The 18,646-nt window shown below is 46.5% G+C and overlaps 1 protein-coding gene across 1 annotated transcript in view; it reads left to right on the top strand.

Moving 5' to 3' along the window:
• The window catches only part of LOC149332952 (BTB/POZ domain-containing protein 6-like), a 48,835-nt gene extending 37,735 nt beyond the window's left edge, over window positions 1-11,100 (top strand). Inside the window, exon 4 of the mRNA XM_089558507.1 lies at window positions 10,427-11,100. Coding sequence (XP_089414633.1) covers window positions 10,427-10,726 — 300 coding nt within the window. The 3' untranslated portion in view covers window positions 10,727-11,100. The remainder of the gene's footprint in view (window positions 1-10,426) is intronic.
• Window positions 11,101-18,646: the final 7,546 nt, after the last annotated feature.

Below are 18,646 nucleotides of genomic sequence, written 5' to 3'. Positions count from 1 at the left end.
GAGCGAGAGATGGCGCTGCTGAGGCGGTGAAAAAGCGGACCCTCGAGAACCCCCCCCCCCCCCCCCTCCCAGAACAGCAGAAAAGCGACACATTGCCGCCTTCGGCAGTGCTCAGTTAGAAGATAGCTGGCGGGTGGCTAGTCCAGCTCCGTGTCACTTTCTCTCTTTCTTTCGCTCCGGAAGGCACGCCGAGGGAACCAGAGCTTGGCAGATGGGCCCTACAAGCGCGAGTGAAAAGCAGCGTCTCCCGCGACTCCCCACAATTGACCGGGCAGACCTGTCACCCCTCCTATTGAGCCCTTTCTTTTGAAAAAAGACCAGTTCCGCACATGCTTTAACGTGTTGGACTGCCTGGAAATCTGTTTGCGCTGACGCTTGCTTTTTCCTTCGTGCTAGAACGCTGACGAAATTAAGAGGACTAGAAAAATGTACAAGGGCGATAGAAAATAATATGAACAGCATGTTGCCTACGCACTGCGAAACTGGAATTCATGTCTGTAGCGTACTTATGTTCGAATTAGGCGCCGCGCTGTTCGCATTTCCTTCTATCGCGACAGTACCCTCTCAGGTGTAGGTTTCAAGGAAGAGTGGTCAGCGATTTTTTTTTCTGCGCCGAACCTGAAAAAAAAAGAGAACTGACAGTGCATCAGGTCCACTTCGTGGAGCAGATATTTGACGAAACCGCCGTCACCGTTGCGCCGACATGTATGTCGCAAGTAAATGGCAAGTTCATTTAAGACGTGGAATTCGAGCTTAATACCTTTTTTTTTTTTTATGGCACGGTCATTTTCGCAAAATACTTAATTTTGTTGGGTAGCTGAGCAGTTCGATGTACGCAACTTTCTTTGCCAAATAGTTGGAATTTCATTACGTTTTTCGCTGAATAATAACGAGTATGTGTTTATTTGGACGTAAAATAAAGATAGGCGAGGCTGAAAAGAAAAACAAAACACGCGCGAAATGCGTTTACCAGATGCTGGCTTACGGCTAACAGAAAAAATGCTCTAGTTTGGTCAATCACTACGCAGTGGTTGGTACATTTAATGTAATGCCGATTGCAGCGCACGTGCATTACCAAAACAATTTATTTACAGAGCCATCTCTCATATTCAAACGCTCGCTCATGTGCAAGCTAATATCTTTACTACTTTTACTTTGAGACATTTTTTACATCTAGCAAAATAACTTCGGAAATTGAGCCGGGCGTCACACAAAGGAACAATGAGGCGATCACTGACCTTGCCTCACACGCGTCTGCCTAACGCAGCTGTTGATGTCAGCCTCCAAAATATTTGTTTGAGTTACCTAACCGGCGGAGGGCTTTACTGCAAAAAAAAAAATTGTTTCCTTAGCGCGAGTTGTACGACTAAACACTGCATGCTTAGTGAATTACAATGAAAATTCGTCAGAAATAATACACACGCTCAAAAACATACCAAACCAATTTAGGAAGAGAAAACCGCCTACTTCAGCTTGCGCACAGAAGTTATCCAGGCTTGCCGTCTCTCGTTCTCAATCATTTCACAGACAACAATTCCGAGAAAACCATTTTTGAATGGGAAAAAGTGTATGAACGCATTTTTTTTATACACTGGAAGATTTCACTATACCAACCTCCCGTCGACATGCTTGCATTGTTTTTGTTTTTTTCTTTCTTGCAATTAATGTTTTTGTTATCGCTCGATGCGAGCGATGGAAAAGTTCTGCAAGATTTTACTACACATCGAAAAGATTCACTATTACCTCCAAAATTTCCTCGGCAGTAGATTACAAATTTCGAGTATTGAATTTTTTTTTCAGGAATGTGGGACATATGTCCAGGAAATCTATAGAGTTCCACGGGCTGCTCTTGGCCGTTGATGTTGTGAGAACTATTGTGGCAGCACCCGACACAACAATACGTTTCTTCACTCCCTCAACGTCGCGGCATTCCAGTCATGACTCACAACGAGCGGCAACCCCTCTTTTGTGCACCCACGAGCAGGACGGCACGTGCTCACAATGAAAGAGAGTGTCAGCAGCGCGAGCAGCACGGGTACCAGTCGAGGCGTTGCTGACTCCATGCGCTCCGCCGGCGACGTGCCCACTCAGAATTTCGAAAATGGAAATGACAAGCAGGCATGAAAAAAGTGCAATATAACCGCTGTTTTACATTCGTTACAAGTCCGGATAGTGAAGCTGGCTGACTGGTTTCAGCATTGTAGTGAATTAAAACGAGGACGCAGCGATTATATCGCAGTTTTTCATGCCTCACTCACTGACGTCCCACTCATAGTTGAGTTATTGAACTTTAAACAGCAAGAGAAAAAATCGATAATAAATTATTTAGCAGTTGTAGGAACACCACGTGGTACTCCATGTATAATAATGCCTCACGCATCATTACAAAGAAGAAAACACGCACCCAAAAGTTAGGTGTCCATACTCCTTTAAGTGCCCTTACAGATTGAAGGACAGGTGTCTAATTCACTCACATAATGAAATCAGCCGCATACCTAACATCCACATACATAACATGGTCATGATGTAAAAAATAGCGCACAGGGAACACACGGGACGGAAAGTAAACGACGCAGGTTTTTTTAACTGATCTTCCACAGCGATGAGTGGCGCCTGATGCTTCAATTTCAATTTTTTCCTCTGACTTGGTCTTTCCAGGAGGGACTGTTTGTGGTTGTTTTTTTTTTATGTTTTTAAAGTGACTACCTTATATTGCGCGCGTCAGCAATAAACCTCAGTTGCGAGTTAGCGCTTGTCTGCGTCGTTTACTTTCCGTCCCGTGTGTTCCCTGTGCGCTATTTTTTACATCATGAACGTTACCCAACTTGCCCAACTTTCCGCTTTGCATAACATGGTCGGCTGGAATTGCGAAAAACGCATCGTTACTACACACAGACAATGGTAGTGCTATATACTAGATGTCGTCAGGATGAACACTGCTTTGTTTTATGTACATGTATTCCGCTCAGAGAATTTAGCATTGGTGTAAGTAAACAAAAAAACTAAGCATTTCTTGCTTAGTATGTTACAGGACTTTTGTGTTAGGTATTTCCTCAGGGCATTAATTTAATTAGGGACAGCAAAGGAATTTGGCCGTGATGTATCGCATTGTGATGGTAAACTTCAGGAAGGGTTTAGCGATGTAAAATTCAATAAATTACGTTACAAAATGTAATGTATTTTCTAGTTTTTTTTTCTATTGATCCAGAAAAGGGTTTTAGATGGCGGTAATTCACCGATATCAATATAAAAATTTTAAATCCGCTCTATGCAACGTGATACAAACCCAGACAGAAAAACTTATAAGCGAAACATCGTGAAAAACTGCATAAGCACGCTCAGAAAAACTACATCGTACCCACAACGCGCACGCACGCATGTAAAAAAAACTGCCCTAACCCGCTGAACCACACAGATGTATAAAAAACCGTAGTCTAAAACTAAAGATGTCCTCTCCAAGAACGCCCCCAAAAACCACTGCCTACTACTCAGCGCATTCCCTCTCTTTAGACAAAGAAACAAAACAACTCCTAGGACTCCTACCAGTGATGGCACCTTGAAAACACCCCAGATTATGTAAATCCGCTCCCAGTTTGCACTCATGAATTTAGCTCCAAAATAGACTCCGTTCCAGTGGACCCTCATATGCATGCGCAAGCATGCATGGCCTCCATGAAAAGAGATGAAATTTTAATTTTGATATATAAACACAGCAGTAGGTCGAGCCTCCCATCATTAGCGAAGTTTGTTTACGGTTTCGGAGGGAATATCTTGGCGCTCTCCTAGCTGACTGCAAACTGAACGAGAGAGCAACGTCCACCTCCCCCCCCCCCCCCCCCTTCCCTGTTACCCAGATGACGTCACTCGTGCTCGCCAAACTGCAGCGCATGGTGGCTATACTTAACTTCGACATCCCAGCCGGCTATTAAAACCCCATTCGAAACACCATGAGAGCAAAAAAATGCAATGTAAATTATTTACTGGTCACATGTTAATAGCCCATTTAGTTCCGTCTACAGCATGGCAAGCGAACAGCGCATGTGAAAAAAACAAAATATTTTGCCTGTCTACTTTCAACTGTAGTGCAGAACTAGCCTGATTCCTGTGTCTGGGTGAAGGGTCTACCGAAGTACATATTTTTAAACTGGCTGCAAGTGAACACCTCTCTGCAATGTAGAAAAAGAAGGCGATATGCGTGTTCGCGTTTCATTCCGGCTGGATTGTACAGCCTGAACCTTATAATGAACCTGACGCTCACAATCCTTCTGTTTGCTTCTTAGTATGATGACTCCCCATATTACTGCAAAAAATACTAAATCAGAGAAAGATAGCTTTTGTCTCTAGAATTGAACTCCATTGTGCACACAACCAGACCATATCACGGCGCTTTCCGAGCTCTCCAGCGCCGTCATTAGCTGCTTCGATGAGACCCTTGCTTTCGACGAATAAGCGCTAGTCGGCATTGTTCGCGTATGTAGTCTCGGCTTTTGTGGAGAGCGAATACACAAGTTTGGCGAATGCAAATGGTCATAAGTGAAGTTTTCGAAACTGCAACCCTTAGCGGAGGATTGCTGATATCGCAGGACGAATAGAACGAGCGGGAAGCACCGGTGTCACCCGGCATGCCGAGCATTGCTTTAGGGAGCCGTCAACAGTCGACCACTGGCGCCGCTCGTGGATAACAAATGAGATCATTTTCGTCGATGCGATTAATCGTCGAACATGCTTCTGGATAAAGCAGTTCAGCACCGAATATTTGTGGTATGGAAGAAAGCGGATCTACCACGACCGGAAAGCGCCAGTTCTCCGGCTATCAAGTGTTTCGTCGCAAACATCCGGTCTTCTTGCAGTGATCATGCTCTGTAAACAAGTACAGTTACAATCCGCGCATCAGAAAGGGAATATTTAACATAGCTTGCGTTTTATGCCATACAAACGATCACAGGTATGCAGACAACGGTGGTACTGCAGTGCAGGCGACATTTGTGTATTGCCGCTGAAATTTCACGCGCACGCTGTAAATGCTGAATGACGAGTCATTAACTTGAAGCACTAAATTAGCGACAACGCAAGCAGTGTGCTAAAGAAAGAGGAGAAGAAACAAGTGAGCAGCAGATGTCGAAATCAACAGGGCCGAAACAGTTGCAGGACGCGGCTCTGAGGCAAGATAACGGCCACCGCCAATGACGGAGGCGGTCTCTGTTCGCATTTCGTAAGCATTTGAAACCGTCGAATGTCGGCCGGACGCCGAAGAGTGCTCAACTTTCCGCTAAGATATCTTTTTCTCAATTTCCGCAAAGCTCCGTCGACTCGAGTGGCGATCGGTTCGACGGGATTTCAAGCAACGACGCAGCAGGGGTATCGTTAGTTATATTTATTTTGATAAAGATACACGCCTGCGCGCCCAGCACGCGCCGTGACGGGCGTCGAAAAGTGGCATGAACCTCCATGCTCCTGGTGCTGGCTCGCTCCCCCTCGGGAGCCGACTGAAAAAAATGTCAAGCCGTGAACAAGAGATGGTTGGGGATCTGCAAGGATTCCAAGAAAATTTAGGGGAGGCTGAAAGAGCTTCAAGCCATGAAGAAAAAGAGTCCCCGAGGGCCCCCGCGGTCCTCCCATTGTTGTAAACCGGACCCCGCTTCTGACGCGCGCGTGAGCGCCCGTGCGCAGGTGCCGATATCGGACATGCACAGATATGCACAGATATCTGCTAAGGAAGGCATTGGTGGCGCCACCCTTGACTGTCGTCTGTTGCACAGAGCTAGAAGCCGGACTCTGCAGTGTGCTACGCACTTTCGTGCCGGGCGAGCAATTTCCGGTTATACCCGTTGTTGCATCCACTTGTTTTCCCTTTGAAATCATGGTACAGCGCCACACTTGTGCGTTTTGAGGAAGAAGACACTTTTGACGTCGTTAAAATGACCTGCGCCAAGCATGCATGGGATGATGAGCCATCGGAAGGATCCAGGGTGCAAGTGAGCGGGAATTACCAAGGTTTTTGTGAACCTGCAATCATCAATATTTCAGGTAAGCGTGAACAACCATTTACTGTTTTTCCCGTATTGCTTTGTTGTTTACCTTTGCCAATGCTGTCGGCAGTTTTCGATGATAGGGCTATAAATTAAGCTAAATGGTATCATAATGCATGATTTATTTGTAAGCTGGGCTATGTGCAGTCGGAGAGTAATCTCTCATTTTTCAGTAGCGAAATTTTTACCGCCACCGAGTTGCGTTCCTGCCAGCGGTAGTTCAAGTGCATGATATGAATTGTGTAACGCAAAAAACATAGACTAACCTCACTAAGCACATTGCGGGGCTAGTTAGGGATGTATTTTCTAAGTAACGAGACGTAGACAGCAAGCTGTAATGGATTCTCTCATATGCACGTATCAGGAACTGAACCCTTTTCATTGTCGTAAGTAATAGTGCTAATTCTATTTTAACACGGGATCAGCATTGCTGCGTTCTGCGTATCCAATTAGGTTACAATGGCCCCATTACATTTTCCACAAGGCTTGCGCTCTACAGCTAAGCAGGAGCAGTGGAATGAAGAGCTGGTACGCGTTTTATTTCGGGTGGCTAGAGCGAACGAACGTGTTTCAGAAACAATTGGCGTATACCTGTTTCTGTTCGCGGTTGTGCCAGGAAACTTTAATGATAAAGCCCGAAAAAGGGCCATCGCGATGATTTGCTCTGTACCAGTCAATATTATTAAATAGATTCATCATGCGTTCCAGAGACCAGATCAAAAAGAATTATTGAAATCGGGGTATGCAAGCGAAAGTTATTCCACTCTGAAAATTCGAAATGAAAAGCTCAGACGAAAACGCATTTCACTCTCCCATTTCACTCACCCAGTGCCGACATTGGGCGCTACCAATCAGAACCGCGCCTAGCGCCCACGCAGCGAAAGCGTGCATGCAGTTGTTGCTTTGTCGGGGCTGTAGACAGCCGCGCATTTTGACGGCGTCTTCCCCCCGTGTACGCGACGCTGTAGTAAGGGCAGGGGTGACTAACGACAAAGGAAGCTCCCCGAATTTTCTTTTTTAGTCGGACTGTAAGGCTGTCAGCGGTAGCCCCCCTCCCCCCCAAACTCGACTCCCGTCTCCTGTCCGGCCTTTCTCTTCACATTTTGGGCAAGGTGTGTCGACTGGCTTTTTTTTTGCTGCCGTCTTGGTATGGTCACGGCCGGTCTCGACCTGTCTCGACGCGCGCGCTTTCTGGTCTGAGCCAACGTTTTTTGAACAGCGCTGGCCGCCATGAAGGTTTGAAGCGGAATGGAAAGTGTCGCCCCTTGCTGTATTCTTGTTAGTTTTCGTTCGCTTTCCCTGCTTCTTTACAGTTTTTGTGGCATGCGAAAAAGCTTGCAGTACTCAGAGACATAATATTTTGGATCCATTTCGCAAGTATGAAGGAACAATATGCAAACTGGACGCCCAATCAATGAGAAAGGCAGCACCCTATCTAGATGCCAACTCATTTCCGCTGCCGCAAATGGCCGCCGCGTTGCGACACCATCGGCTCGAAACAAGCATTTCTAGCGAAGATTATATTATGATTTCGGTGATCTCATTGCGCGTTCAGGACTCACAATGTCCCTTACTCTGCATACAAAGATTAAAGAACCCATGCTTTATGTACGTCGCAGGGCACCTTTAATAGCCCACAATGGATTTTACGGTAGGCTGTCTCGGATTCAGTGCATAATTCTGCGCAGATTTATATCATGATCGCTCTAAATTATCTCCCACGCAGCCTACACAACGGCCCTGCCGACCAAGAAGGGGCGGGAGCTCTCCGGAAAGCTGCTGTTGCTGGCCGTGGGCACTAAACTCAGCGAAATAAGGAGCGAGAAAGAAAAACATCGACGATAAGAAGCATACAGAACTATAGAACCACAAGAGCATTAAATGTACCCCAATAAAATTTCCTGCGCAATTTCTGTGTGGTAGTAGTGTTACTTGTGTTACCTATGCTATATGATTATCAGGAGCTTTAGAGCAGTGTAAAACCGAGTGGTTTTTCAATTTAAAGCAGCACTTAGAGATGTATTGGATGACATTTTTTAACGTTTACAGATTTTTATTTTACAAAGTGCGAGAGATATGTTGGTTTGGTCAGTGAAGGTGGACCGTACAGCAAGACGGGCATTATGTACGTAATAGAGCTCAATAATCTGAAAAATGATTAATTATATTTAACTAATCAGCTTTCATAATTTTGATTTCGGCGCGTAAGTCTGTATCGCGAAAATGAAGGCCGTCAGTAAAGAAAGATAACCTTAGCTTTTAAATTTTCGTAATCGTTAATGTGGTTCGAAATACTGAACATACACTTGCAAGCTCAGTGAATTGCCTTGTCCGCTTCGCATATTCATAAACGCGTCGCTGCGCGTCGTATCATCGCCGAATTGAAAGAAACTTTTTCTACATCATAAAATACACAAACGGTGTCCGTGTTTGATGCATAAAAAAAGTGACCGACAGTTTTATACATTTTCAATGCGGGTAAACCAACTCAGCGAGCTTTGAAATGCGCAAAATCTGGCGCTCGATATTTCAAACTCCTATACCAATTAAAAAAAAAGTTAGAAACTGGGCTCACCTTTTACGATGACGGCCTTTAATTTCGCAACATAATATTGCCCCTTAGAATCAAAATAAAATGTTCATTAGTTAATGTTAGTTAATTAATCGTCTATTAAATCAGGTTTATCGCTTACATAATGTTAACCATCCTGTATAACCCCCTACACAGCACCAACGTATCTCTCAAAGTTTTAAAATAAAAATCTACGTCAAAAATTTAAGCTGTATTACATATCTGAAGTAGTAGCGGTAAGGACGTACTGCACAGTCGCTTACGTCTGCATGTGGCGATAACGGCATATGTATGACAGCATTCTGCAATGGTTGTAACTAATTTCATTACATCTTTTGTTTGGCCGCCCTCCATCACTGTTTGGAGACGCCACGCCCCAGGTTCACTCTTTATTGGCTAATGTGATAGTAGCAGCCTGCAACATTGGAGAAGGGGAGCCTAGGTGCTTGCAGATTGAGAGGACATGTAGTAGCGCTTAAAAAACAAGGACGACAGGGTAGAGAAAGACAGCACAGGCGCTACCCTGTCGTCCTTGTTTTTTAAGCGCTACTACTATGTCCTCTCAATCTAAACACCAACTAGCCCAGCTGTCTGCCTTAAGTGCTTGCAGAGATTGCAGATGAAGCGCGCCGCAAATCGTTGGATTTCTTCAATTTTTTTTGTACCGTCTCCTTCGGTAGATCTCGCCGTATGAGGGCACATATACATAGGCTGTCATTTATTATCTATTTCCATTTTAAAGCTTATAAGGTTTTAATAAGGGAGTAATCACTCATTTTCATTCCGCCAAGCAGTACCACGGCTACAAAGGGACCCGACACAGCTTCCACAGAAACTTTTGCTCTTTCGTAAAAAGATTCGTCCTGGTCTGGGGACATGGTGTATGACTGTGCTTGGATGGATGCGAATAAGTAATTAATACCTTAATGGAAGTCTGCTCTGCCTAGGGGAAATTTCCTCTCAACATTTAAACAAAAGTATATAAGGTTATGTGCAGATCTGTCAGTATATGTTCGTATATAGAACTAGCTCCATATATAAGCTCCAGCCAAATATGTACATTACAGATTTATCTATATTTGGCCATATATGGCCCATATAAGTATATTCATCCATATATGACTGTTCGCAGATATGGCTATATACGGATTTGGCCGTATCTGGGTATATAAAGACCATATATAGAAATCCCATATATGGGCTCCATCAGATATGGTCATATAAGGATAGGACATATCTGGCTATATAAGGACCATATATACATATATTTCCATATATAAGTTCAATCCATATATGAATATATAGGGAATTGGGCATATCAGGCTATATATGCCAGATATATCCATATATGAGTTCAATCAAGATATGGATATATAGGGAATGGGGCATATCAGGCCATATATGCCAGATATATCCATATATGAGTTCAATCATGATATGGATATATAGGGAATTGGGCATATAAGGCCATATATGCCAGATATATCCTTATATGAGTTCAATCATGATATGATTATATAGGGAATTGGGCATATCAGGCCATATATGCCAGATATATTCATATATTGTCATATATGAGTTCAGTCATGATATGGATATATAGGGAATTGGGCATATCAGGACATATACGCCCGTATACTCATATAGGACCTTATATGCCCAATTCCCTATTTGTTCATATCTGGATTTTTTCATATCAAACCAGATATGACATTTCCGTACGGGACAAGACACAAAAGAACGCTATGAGACGCACATCATTTTGAGGAGGCATTTTGTGTGTAGCAAGAAGGACGTTTCGCTAACTGCTGAACCGCAACCGCAGGTGACGAACGTGCCTGAGATGTGCGTCCTCCTGGCCGTATACCGATGGGCCCAAGACTACTGCCTGAGAAGGGCCACTGCGGACGAGAAGCCAGCCGATGTCAAGACCGTCATGGCTCCGTTCCTGCCCAAGTTGAGATTTCTGGCCCTGACTGTAGAGGAGTTCCTGACCTTCATGACTTCGATGGGAGCTGGTAGCGTCGTAGCAAAGGACGATGCTTCCGCCATCATATGCGTGTTGGTCGGCAAGGAGGCCGTCGAGCTGCCGTCGTGGGTTTGCCGGGAGAAAACGTCTCGTTAGTTCATTTTGCTACAGAAAAGTTTGTTTTATTCGTTCGGATTCGAGGTTTTGAAGACTTTTTTGCTGCACTATTCGCGAAATATTGAGGCATTAACGAGGTACAGATTAGTGCCTTTAATCTGGGGTTTCTGTTGATGCGACACTTTATTTGCGTACACACGTGGTCTCATGTGACAGTGATTTTAATGTAAGGCAAGACGTTTTACAGTGATTAATGCGATTAAAATTTGGTGGAGTGGTTGTAAAAGGACACCAGCATTTTGACATGTACAAAACAAGCTTAAACCCGTTACTCTGAGAAGCGCAGCGTGAACGATTTAGACTTGTTTTCTTGCCCTTACAATAACTTTTTAGACAGTCTATAGACTGTCTATAGACTTGTGTATATAAAGTCTATAGACTAAAGACAAATCTTAGAGATACAAATACAATCTATACATTTAGAGCCATACAGTTTTAGTAGACTTTTATCTATTGACAGTCTATAGACTACGAATAGACAAATACAAAGATCGATAGGAAGGCGATAGACTGTATAAGATGTTTATAGACGGTCTGTAGACCATTTTTATAAGGGTGCGAGCAATTTCGTGCCTGCCTATATACAATAGCGCATTATGGCGGGAAGAGCGCCGTCTCCGTTCAGTTGGTTTACTCTCATCTTCACACCCCACCTTAACTTAAGTTTTACCAAGATTTTAGCTCACCAAGCCATTGCGTGAGTAGTGCGTCTGCGTTTCAGCCACATTGTTGGTGCCGGTGACTCGGGCAACTGTCACAGCATTCCAAAAGTTCCATTGTCCATAACTTCTCTCTTCGCATATTTCTACTGAAAAAACGGCAGATAGACAACAGTGTCATGCTGTCCTGCTCGTAGGCAAATGTGGAGGAGCGATGCCTCCAGGTTACCCATAAACTTGAGCTGTGCTTTTCAGCCCCCCCCCCCCCCCCAACACGGAAGTACAAGCAGCACAACTAATCGGCCCAATATTGGAAATGGATAGTTTGACACTGGCCCGTTGTAAGCCCGACATTTGCAAATACGTTCCCAATACGATTGCGTGTGCTGCTGGGGGAACGGTCATTTTCGGGAAAGGTCACTGATTAACCTCTTGAGAACACCCTGCCGAGTTGTGCACACCGTGTCGTGAAATATAGCCGTCGTTTTCTCCGAGCCATTCAGCAAAGCTTCTGCGGCCATATGGAACCAATTGGACTATTTACATTCCGGCCTTTAATATGCAGGGGGTGGCGCTTCAATCTTCGACACTACCTGCCGCGTGTTAAGCGATCTGCTTCGTAACTTACAAAGACAATAACTGGCGCGTTTGTGATGCACATATATTAGCTGGTTTTACAGCGGACCAGTCTGACCTAGCTGCGTAGGCGAAAAAAAAAAGAAAACATGCCCAGGCTTTTACTGCCTATTTGGTGTTTTCATGTCATAGCCAAGATTGCCACATTCAGAATTTCTTCTACTATTTCTTGCATAAACTAAGGGTTAAGCGCACGCTGAAAAGTTCTAGTTTGCCCTCCTATTTTTTTACTTTCAAGACATCATGTTCCGCGCATTGGGAATACCAGGAAATTGCAGCTGATACCACCAGCATGATTCCCCATTTCTCTTTTTTCCTTTCTTACTGTGGTTTTGCTGCTTTTCAATAAAATGCTTGAAGCATGCCACTTTCGAAGCTTGACACACGGACCGTGTCGCCCAAGTTTTTCCTGTATTTCGAAATGTTCAATAAACAGCCACTTGCTTACCCGTTTGCGGCTCCGACAGTTTTTCACGTGACGTGCTGCAAAATTTATTCGCACTTGTGCGTTTAGTTAATCGGCAGACTATTAGAGAGTTTTAGTATACCGTTTACCCCAAGTGCGCATGCGCCGAAGGCGTAACCGGCATATTGCGCATGCTCCCCCTTAAACGGTGAGGGTAGGCGGTATACGCTATGCTAAAACTGTCCTTACCGTCAACGGCTCGCTTGCTTTCCTCTCCCAATGACCTTCAATTAGACATGTGCTGCGCCAGCTGCGAACCCCAGCGAACAACGCATCTGAACGTCTGAATTTCGTCCTCCCCAGCCGCATTTTCATGGCAATGCAAGAAAACCGAATCACATATTTGCGCCATAAATCTGCAGCGCCCTCTTGCCAACGAAAACGAAAAATTGGCATAGGCTCAGCTTGGTTAAGCCCGGAAATTGCGAAAGCAACTTCATCCGTCTCTTCAGCCCGCATCCGCCGTGTCTACCGCCGCTCTGCGCCGACAGCTGGTTGTTGTTGTGACTGAGAGAAGGATTGGAAGGAAATTGCACGGGCCTGCCTACTGGCTCGAGCCAAGCCACCACCGCTGCCTCGTGCCGATAGAGGAGAGTTGAGAGATCAGAGAAAAGAGATAGAACAGACGCGCGTCGAAGCAACAACTGCGTCCGCCGGAGCGGACGCTGCTACAAAAAACAAATAAGCGGCCGAAGCCGCGCTCGCCGAAGCGAGGGCAGATTGAGCTGGAGCTCTGTTTATACAACTGGTATGACGTCGCTCCGACCGCAGCGCTCCTAGCAGGAGAAGCAAGAGGCTCACCGCCCGCTGTGTCTACCGCCGCTCTCCGCCGACGGCACGAGTTGGGGCCCTTCTCTTCCACAGATGGTGTGACGTCACTCCTACCGCAGCGCCTCTAGTGGGAGAAGCGAGAAGCTCACTTTCCGCCGTGTCTACAGCCGGTCTCCGCCGACGGCACGAGTTGAGGCCCTGGTTTTCACAGCCGGTGTGACGTCGCACCCGAGGTCAAGGAAAAGGTCAAACGTGTCCACCGCCCCGCGAAGCTGAATGCTCAAACTGCGAGCGGTATTGCTTTCGCAATAAAAAATGCAGTGACTTAGCTCAGCTATGGCATGATATACGTAGCAAGAGGTACGGTATATCCCTGGTTACGTCTGGTAGCGGAGGCGAGCGGCGTCGGCACCTGTGACGTCACTTGGCGGCTCCTCTTGGTCGGAGCGGAGCGGCGTGGCGCTCCAGCTGCGCGGCTGTGACGTCTCTCGGCTCCTCGCGCATGCGCACAAGTGGCGCAGAAGGCCCACAGCGAAACGGCGAGACTGCGGGTAATGTAGCTCTCGCTACAAAAACGACAGGATAGTACTACCCGTATAACGCGAGATTCAGCGATAGCATTTGAGGTATTTATTATTTTGCGATGCGTTGATGCAGATAATAAGATAATATAAACGCAACTTCTTATCTGTGTAAATCTAGGCCGCACTTTTTGTTTCCACACATTCTCTTTTTTTAATTCTCTGGTTCACCGCTCGAGGCGCATGGCGCCACCGGGACCGCCTCCTCTGGCAGCGCCTTTCGCAGCAGGTGCCGCAGATGGACCGTGATGCATTGAAAATTTAAAAACTTTTATTTCATGTCCAACATTCTCGGATAAAATTTTGAAAATTGCAAAAATTGTAAGACACTGTTGTGGGAATAGTGAATGTAATTGCTCATTCTTCTGATATGTATCAAAATGTTTCTTTTAAAGTGTTTCCATCGATCGCGACGAACAGTTAAGACTGCCATAGAAAACCATAAAACGCTTTGGACGATAGCAAAAACGCTAATAGAAAAAAAAATACAAGACTCTCGTCGGGTGATCTGCGGATATATTGGTTGTTATAGTGAAATCTTACATTATATGAAAAAAATTGCGTTCGTAAACGGTTTCGCGCTCAAGAACGCTTTTCCCAGAATTGTTGGGTATGCCCGGCGCCGTATACACTAGGGACCTTCCTTTTCGTGTAAGACCCTATCTTATCCGATGTTTGCAGACAGATCAGGTATCTTTAGAATCGAGTTTTATTTTTTTATTCAACATTTCCCTAAAGGCCCTCATTCGAAGGTATTACATAGGTTGCGGGTTTTTTCTTGGGGGGGGGGGGGGGGGGGGGAAGGGATTCAGTGTAAAAAACATGTATAAGGGGCATCATTAAAGGGAGACTGAAGCACTTTTTCTGAAAATTGGGCTGGCAGCGGCATCCTATAGTTTTTCATGCTGTATACTGGAATATCGCATCCAAATAAGGCAAAAACAAGCGCGAATTGCCTTTTTTAGCCGAAATATGCGGCCTGTGCCGCGGGGCACGCCGCGCGGCGCTCCGCCGCCCGTGATTGGTCAAGAGAGGTCGTGACGTCACTTTGAGGACTGGAGAAGCTGCCGATGCGGATCCGGCGCTGCGTTGAGGGCAGATCGCACTTTCCGTGTCGTTGTAAAAGCGAATACGGCGACTATTTTTTTTACTGACCACCGAAGAAAAGGATACTACAGTTTGCTCATTCCACGTATCGCCTGAAACCAAAAAAGACACAAGCAAAAAATTCTATGCCTAGCACAAGCATACGCCAGCGTCAAAGACGCGATGCAGACCATGCGTAAAAGGTGCCAGCACAACCTCGGCTCGTATTCTCAGAAAGGAAGGGGTGCGAACAATACTCGAGTCAATTACCACCACCGGACGCCTCCTGGCTCGCCCGGAAGAGCGTCATCCTAAAGAAAAAGCCCAAAGAACTGTGTCCAAAAATCCCGTTCTCAGTACCCGGCGTTGCAGGTTGGGGCAAGAAAGTATTTCAAGGAAACGATGAAGGAGCACAAAGTTGGTGTCAAAATTAGCGAAGCGCAGTGGCCAAGCACTGCGAGGCATGTGACCACAAGATATTGACGCAATCATGGTGCGCTGGAAACCAAGCCAAATACGCGCACAAATACGCTTCACTCCTGGCGCGTTCAGCAGATGCCAGAAAATATTAATCGCTGCCTCGGAAACGTTCGCCCTTCCTAGATTTGCAGTTTAGATTCAGTGAAGTAGTTGCCAACTATATGTGTGTTTAAAAGCCAAGCTAGCTGCAACTCGCCCGCTGCCAGAACTTGATGAAGAAACCGTGTAAGGTTGCGGTGTTTTTTTGCAAAAACTCGGTTGGCATTCATTTCTGTCATAAATTTGCATCCGAAATCAACGTCGAACGCTTTCATTTTAATTACTTAGCTAGGATTAAACGAGATGCCGCATATGAAGAGCTTCGATGCTTGCTTGCTTTGCTTTATTGTGCTTGCTTGCTTGCTTGGACACGTCGAACCGAGTATAAAATCACTAACCGAGCCTTGCTGAGCACGTCTCAGGCGGTCTGGCCGCACCTAAGCTGAGGATAGCGACACATGCTTTAGCCTTTATAAGTTTTCTTCATGGGCTAAGTGAGCATGTTTCTACTTTTAAAAGAGGCGCTTCTTCGGAATGGTGACACGCATCTTATGCGCGAGGAAATCAATGGAACTGTGTCATGGTTCAGCCGCGTCTTTTCGACAGAAATCTCCAGAGATCCCACTAGGACAAGCTCTGCCTGTAGCCGCTCTTACGAAAGTGTTTCGAGCAGAGTAAGATTGCTTTAGTCGACTTGAATTCTTCATCACAGCAGCGAGCGGTTGCGCTGCGAGCTTGTGATCTTGCGGAAAACAGTGGAAGACGACACAGTCGCGGACGTAGTTGTTCGTCGACACGAACGCAGAGTAGTACCTGTTGAATCTGATTCTCAAGGTCGGCTGACACACTTTGTACGTCACAACGCACGCAGTACGAGGAACAACGCATGCAGCACGAGAAACAACGCGCGCTGAAAGCGCGCTCGGGTGCGCCGAAGCATCCCCGGCTCCTCAACATGACGTCACGCAGGCCGACATGGACGAGGTTTCCTTCTCCGCTGTTCCCCTCTCCGGCGCTCGCGCGGGGGCGCGGGAAATTTAAACATCGCATTTTTAATTGGTGATTGCGCCACTGTTTTAGCCAAAATCGAAAAAATAATTTCACAGACGTGATCAGCAATGACACTACTTCAAAACCCTAGAAGGTTAGCTGATTCGAAAACCGCCTCAGTATCCCTTTAACAAGCAAAGCAACAACACGCCAACTATAACATGGAAAAATAAATAAACACAACAGAGTAAATAAAGAAGCAGACGATCAAAAACAATATAATACAAATTATAGGTTTAAAGAATACGATAATGCATAACGCAAACGATTAATGCTATATTGTACGTATAAGGCACGAAAAGAACAAAAGTGTTGTGTCCCCTTATTGCTTTTGTGTGTGTGCGCCCCCGCATCCTCCTCCTAACGACCACTCGCATCCTCCTCCTAACGACCACTTGCCCTTCGTCGCACGCTGTCGCCAGATGCCCCCCCATGGTGCGCCCCCGCATCCTCCTCCTGTTTTGGGAAGCCACTCCCTCCCGTGGACGCTTCTCCGCTCCCTCCTTTCTTCGGGCGGCCAGTTCGGCTCCTGCCTCGGTCGACGCTGGTCGCACCCTCATCGGCTTTAAATAAACGAAGTCTTAAAGTACCGTGTGCGTCTTTCGCTGCATTCAACACAGCGACCGGACACGACAGTGGCGACGAGAAAGTGGATTCGACCCGCGCTACGCAACGCTATTGACAAGCCATGGCTACGCGAGGGTTTCCCAATCAGATACCAGAGTTCAACGGCTCATCGTGGTCATCGTGGGTTGGACGCCTTCAGTTCTACTTTGAAGCTAACAACATCACAGACCCAGCCTTGAAGAGGGCCAACCTGCTGACGCTGTGCGGGGAGCAGACCTACGATACTGTCTGCGCCCTTATTCAGCCAAGCACACCAGCGGCAGTGTCTTACGACGACATCGTAAAAGCGCTGCAAAAGCACTACGACCCAAGGCCATCCGAGGTCTACAGCCGGGCTCGCTTCCAACGACGAGATCAACTGGGAGGAGAAACTGTGAGCGCCTACGTAGCCGCGCTCAAGAAGCTCGCTGCCGACTGCAATTTTGGAACGCTGTCGACAACAGCTACCGGGCAGGAGGGAGACGCAGCTTCTTCTGCTAACACCACCATGCTTCCCTTGGACGTGATGTTACGCGACAGATTTGTGTGCGGACTGAGTGACGAGTCACTGCAGCAGCGCCTGTTCGCTGAGAAGGACCTCACATTCAGCAAAGCTTACGACATCGCCGTTCGAGCGGAGAGCGCCGGTCACCAGCAGAGAGGGATTCGCCGGAACACCGAGCCGGTACACCAGACAAGCAACCAGGTGCGCAAGCCTTCTGTTGTTGTAAAATCGGTCAAAAAGGCACAACGCTGCTGGCGGTGTGACGACCAACACAACCCCCAGGGATGTCGATTCCAGTCAGCCACGTGTAATTTTTGCCACAAGCGAGGGCATATCGAAAGAGCATGCATTACGAAACGGAGACTTGCCAAGATAAAGTCACCTTCCCAGCCTAATCACAGCGTCAACGCCTCAGAGAATACGCCGCTATCTGATCTCCATGGAACAACATCAGCAACACCATCTGTGTTGTACGACCTGAACACCATGAATCTCGGCACGCGACCGAAGATTTTTACAGAAGTAAGCGTACATCACCAGCTGATTAAGTTCGAGGTGGACTCCGGCGCAGCCTGTACTCTGATCAGTGAGGACACGTTCCGAACTTCATGGCCATCTGACGCACCCGCCCTGCAACAAGACGACACGCACCTGCGAACGTGGTCAGGACAGAATCTGCCACTATTGGGCTCTGCCAACGTGCAGGTTAACTACAACGGCCAGACCCATACGCTACCTCTGCTTGTTGTGAAGGGCACAGGATCAAGCCTTCTAGGGAGAAACTGGTTTTCTCCACTAGGCGTGATGATATGCGGCATACACCAGACGCCGAGCCAGAACATGGTTGAGCAACTGCAAGAGAAATACGAAAGAGTATTCTCGGAAGAGATTCCAGGAAACGAAGGGCCCCCGGTCACACTGGAGTTGTTGGACAACGCGCAACCCAAATTTCTGAAGGCCAGGCCGGTGCCGTTTGCTCTCCGAGATTCAGTTGAAAAAGAGTTGGACAAACTGGAGCAG

The sequence above is a fragment of the Amblyomma mixtum genome, chromosome 8 (assembly GCF_055824585.1).
Source record: "Amblyomma mixtum isolate Tamu chromosome 8, ASM5582458v1, whole genome shotgun sequence".
NCBI classification, from domain to species: Eukaryota; Metazoa; Arthropoda; class Arachnida; order Ixodida; family Ixodidae; genus Amblyomma; species Amblyomma mixtum.
The sequence above is the reverse complement of the archived record's forward strand: the minus strand, read 5'-3'. Positions and strand labels throughout refer to the sequence as shown.